Raw genomic sequence first — 4,419 nt, forward strand, 5'->3', positions numbered from 1 at the left:
AGTTTGAAACAAAGTACAACTGTTTGAGACTAGGTAAACAGTAAAATGGAGAAAGAAGAGGACTTCAGGGCTGCGGACGCTGTGTAGCTAAACCTCAAGTCTCTGAATATCGCTGGATCCGAGCAAAACACCACTAAATGCCATTGGGACCAACACCAGTATCTACACTTCTATCTGCACAAAAAGTGCAGATGTGTAGCATGAGTACAACCGGCCCAATGTACTCTATAAGTGTCGAGCCTAATGATGAGTTTTCAATGTCTTAGCCTTATGTTTTGACGATCTAACAAACTTACGGTCAAGAACCAGATAGGGAACCCGACACGCTTGGTATACATTGCTAATCAATGGACTCCAGCTAAATGTGAACTGCTACAGCTTCAGGAGATAGAGAACCAAAACAAGGACCTGATACCTTTGTGATTCCTTGAACAAAGTCAATTGTGTACAGCTAAAAAGTGACGTGACTACCTGCACTGTTTCTGCCTGCACTGCATTGTTCCCGCAGTCACTTGTCCTTTGACCAACCATGTGATTACATCATTCAAGTGATGTCGTATACGTTGTATTAACAAGAGTATTACAACAAAACATCACTTGAACACTTGAGAATTCACTCCAAGCATTCAAGCCATCTGATATTCCAGCATTCAATTCTCAAGTGCATAAAGAACAAAGTTTAACACTACTACGGACCAGTTCCTAGATCCAGTATTTTGTTGTCCTTAGTTGAGTTGTAACTTTGTAATTGTTCTTCATTGTAATTCCTAATTTGCTTATCTAGAAGCATTGCTTAGGTGCCCTCTTGTAAAATCATAAACCCTTAGTGTTTGTGTTGTGACTGGAGTTAGTCATGAGTTGAAGTTTTTATAATAGGTGTATTGCAAAGTGGTTTGTAATAGGTGTATTACAAGTTAGTGAGGGATTAAGAGTTTAATTCCTAGGTTACAATAGGTTGTAATCTAAAGACTTCTCAGTTGTGAAGTTGAAATCCTACCAGTGTAGGTCGTGGTTTTTTATCCCCTTTAGCAGAGATTTTTCCACGTAAAACTCCCTGTCTTATTTACTTACTGTTTCATTAACATTCTCATAGGGAAATCATAAGAGGACCTGGTCTCTCTATAATTTGGTGGACTCACATAAACTATCAATTGGTATTAGAGCGGGTTCCTCCTATCAGGCTAACAACTAGGAAGGATCTGTATGGCTGCTCCACAAAATTTTGAAGAAGGTCAATCTACGTACGGACCACCCAGGTTCAATGGGCAATATTGTGGGTGGTGGAAGACAAGAATGTACGATTTCATCATGGCTGAAGACTCTGAGTTGTGAGATGTTATATGTGATTGTCCTTTTGTCCCAACAAAGAATGTCGGAGATCTTCCATTGATGATGCCAAAGACCAGGAAAGAATACACCGATGCAGATAGGAAAGTTGTGGAGAAAAATTTTCGTGCCAAGAAAATTTTGGTATGTGGGATAGGACCTGATGAATACAACAAGATCTCAGCTTGTCAATCCGCCAAGGAGATATGGGAAGCTTTGCAAACAGCACATGAGGGAATCACTCAAGTAAAGCAATCTAAGATTGATATGCTTACTACTGAGTATGAGCTCTTTTGGATGAAAGACGATGAATCTATCCAAGACATGCACACAAGATTAACTTCTATCATAAATGAGTTACACTCACTTGGTGAAATCATTCCCAGGAACAAGCTCGTGAGGAAAATTCTTAGTATCCTGCCTAGTTCATGGGAGAGTAAAGTAAATGTTATTACTGAAGCAAAGGACTTGCATGAGCTGACCATAGACGAGCTAGTTAGAAATTTGAATACCTACAAAATGAAGAAGAAGATAGACAGTAAAAGAAGAGAACTAAAGAAGGAGAAGAACCTGGTACTCAAAGCTGAAGGAAATGACTCAAGTGAGGAAGACTGTGACATGGCTTACCTAACCAAAAGATTTCAGAATTATGACCTCTATCATAAATGTGGAAAGCCAGGGCACTTTGTCAAAGAGTGTCCTCTCCTAAAGCAAGAACACTTCAAATACAATCCTGATAAAGCAGCCAAGAGGAACCCGGTTCCTGACAAGCACTTCAAAAGAAAGAATGTCGCTGATAATGTCGTGAAGCAAGCTCTTGCAGCATGGGGAGATTCCTTCAGTGAGTTTGATGAAGAAACTGATACAGGTGATAGCTCTATGATGGCAGTTGAAAGTGGAGCAAATGAATATGACTCAATATTTGCTTTGATGACACAATCAGACGATGATGAAGATGATGAGGTAAATTTCAGGGATGTTCAGAGAAATCTAAAATCCTACTCTCCTAAAAAACTCATGTCATTAGAAAATGTATTGATTGATGCCTATCATAGTCTTATAGATGATAAGGATGCCTTGACCATAGAATTAGGAGACGCTGAGCAAACTAGAGATGACTTGGTAGTTTGTGTGGTTGATCTAAAGGAAACTATAGATAATCTGGAAAATGAAAAGAAGGCTTTAATTGATAAAATTACTAGTGTAGAACATGAAAGAGATGATCTGGTGGTAGTAGTAGTTGACTTGAAAGAAACCATTGAGAAATTAAGTAAAGAAAAGGATGCCTTAGTGGATAAAATTACTGTTATTGAGCAGGAGAGGGATGACCTCTTAATAGTGATTGCAGACTTAAGGGAAATAATATAGGAACCTGGAGCTGAGTGTAGGCCTGGAAAGTCAGAAAAAGGGAAAGAAGTAGCTAGTGAGGCACACATTAAGCTTGAGAATGAATTAAAAGCTGTGAAAACTAGTTTGTGTGTTGAACTTGAGAAAACTAGGCAGCTCCAAGCTGAACTGGAAAGAGTAAAAAATGATCTTGAGAAGTCCCTTCCTCGGAGGCTGTCACTGCTATGTATGTTAATAATGGTGGTAACAGGCAGGGAATAGGGTTTCAAAGGGAGAGAACTCCTTACAACCCTCATATCAAATATGTTACTGTACCCAATAATTGGCTATGTACCAATTGTGGGAACAATGAGCACTTCAAGGAAAATTGCCAAGCCAGAGTTAAGTCTCTGCAGAAAAACAAAGCTTTTGCTGAGAAAGTAACTGCTAAAAGGGGACCAGGTGCCACTCATAAAAAACGCATATTACCTGCTTAGACCTCTAAGATCACTTATTCATCCTATTGCTTAATGAAAGGAAGCAGTCAACAATAGTACATGGACAATGGATGCTCAAAGCACATGACTAGAAACATGATGGACTTTCTTTCACTAAAAGCCCTGCAAGGAGGGAGTGTATCCTTTGGAAATGGGAAAAAGGGGTACATTCTTGGTGTTGAAGAATTGGAAAGTTACTCACTCACTCAATTGAGAATGTGTACCATGTCAATGGCCTCAAGTACAGTCTCCCGAGTGTCTCCTAGATATGTGATAAGGGAAACAAGGTGGAATTCTTATCCAAGATATGCACAGTTACAAGTCTAGTAACTGGTAAAGTAGTACTGGTGGCCAAAAGATACAAGAATATCTATGTTGCTGATTTCGAGTCTCTACAAAGTGGTGATCTGAGTTGCTTGAAAGCAGTTGATGATGACGCTGAACTGTGGCACAGAAGATTGGGGCATGCAAGCTTTTCTCTACTGAATAAGCTGATTTAGAAGGACCTGGTTCGTGGTCTGCCCATGTTAAAGTTCAAAGAACAGAAAGTCTGTGATGCCTATGCTAGAGGGAAGCATGTGAAGTCCTCATTTAAGTCTAAGAAAGATGTCAGCACCTCTAAGCCATTTGATCTTTTTTGTATAGATCTGTGTGGCCCTATGAGAGTGCAAAGCAGGGGAGGAAAAAGATACATTTTTGTGATAGTGGATGACTACTCCAGATTCACTTCGACTTTATTTCTTAGAACAAAAGATTAAACCTTTGAGGTATTCGTGGCCTTTGTGAAGAAAATCCAAGTGAAGATGGAGTCTAAAGTAGCATGTATTAGATAATATCATGGAACATAATTCGACAATGCCAAATTTGATGAGTTCTGTAATGAATATGGCATTACCTACAACTTCTCAACACCAAAAACTCCCCAGCATAATGGAGTTGTGGAAAGGAAGAACAGAACCCTTGAGGAAATGGAAAGAACAATGTTGATCGATAGTGGGATTGCCAAGAACTTCTGGGTTGAAGCTGTTAACACTGCTTGCTACTTGGTGAACAGGTGCATGTTCCGGTCTCTTCTGAACAAAACCCCCTATGAGTTGCTGAATGGAAGGAAGCCCAAGCTGACTCACCTAAGAACATTTCGGGTGCAAATGCTATGTTCTTAACAATGGAAAGGATCATCTTGGAAAATTTGATGCTAAAAGTGATGAAGGAATCATCTTGGGTTACTCTTCTCAAAGCAAAGCCTACAAGATATACAACAAGTGGACTC

General features: G+C 39.6%; 1 protein-coding gene across 1 annotated transcript; it reads left to right on the forward strand.

The window, feature by feature from the left end:
* The first annotated feature begins 1,392 nt into the window (after window positions 1-1,392).
* On the forward strand, window positions 1,393-2,694 carry LOC138875605 (intracellular protein transport protein USO1-like). Its single transcript, XM_070154451.1, has one exon. The coding sequence runs from the start codon at window positions 1,393-1,395 to the stop codon at window positions 2,692-2,694; it is 1,302 nt and encodes a 433-aa protein (XP_070010552.1).
* Window positions 2,695-4,419: the final 1,725 nt, after the last annotated feature.

Source organism: Nicotiana sylvestris, chromosome 8, assembly GCF_000393655.2.
Source record: "Nicotiana sylvestris chromosome 8, ASM39365v2, whole genome shotgun sequence".
NCBI lineage: Eukaryota > Viridiplantae > Streptophyta > Magnoliopsida > Solanales > Solanaceae > Nicotiana > Nicotiana sylvestris.

Coding starts and splice junctions, on each gene's coding strand:
- LOC138875605 (XM_070154451.1), top strand. CDS start 1,393: ATGCCAAAGACCAGGAAAGAATACACCGATGCAGATAGGAAAGTTGTG.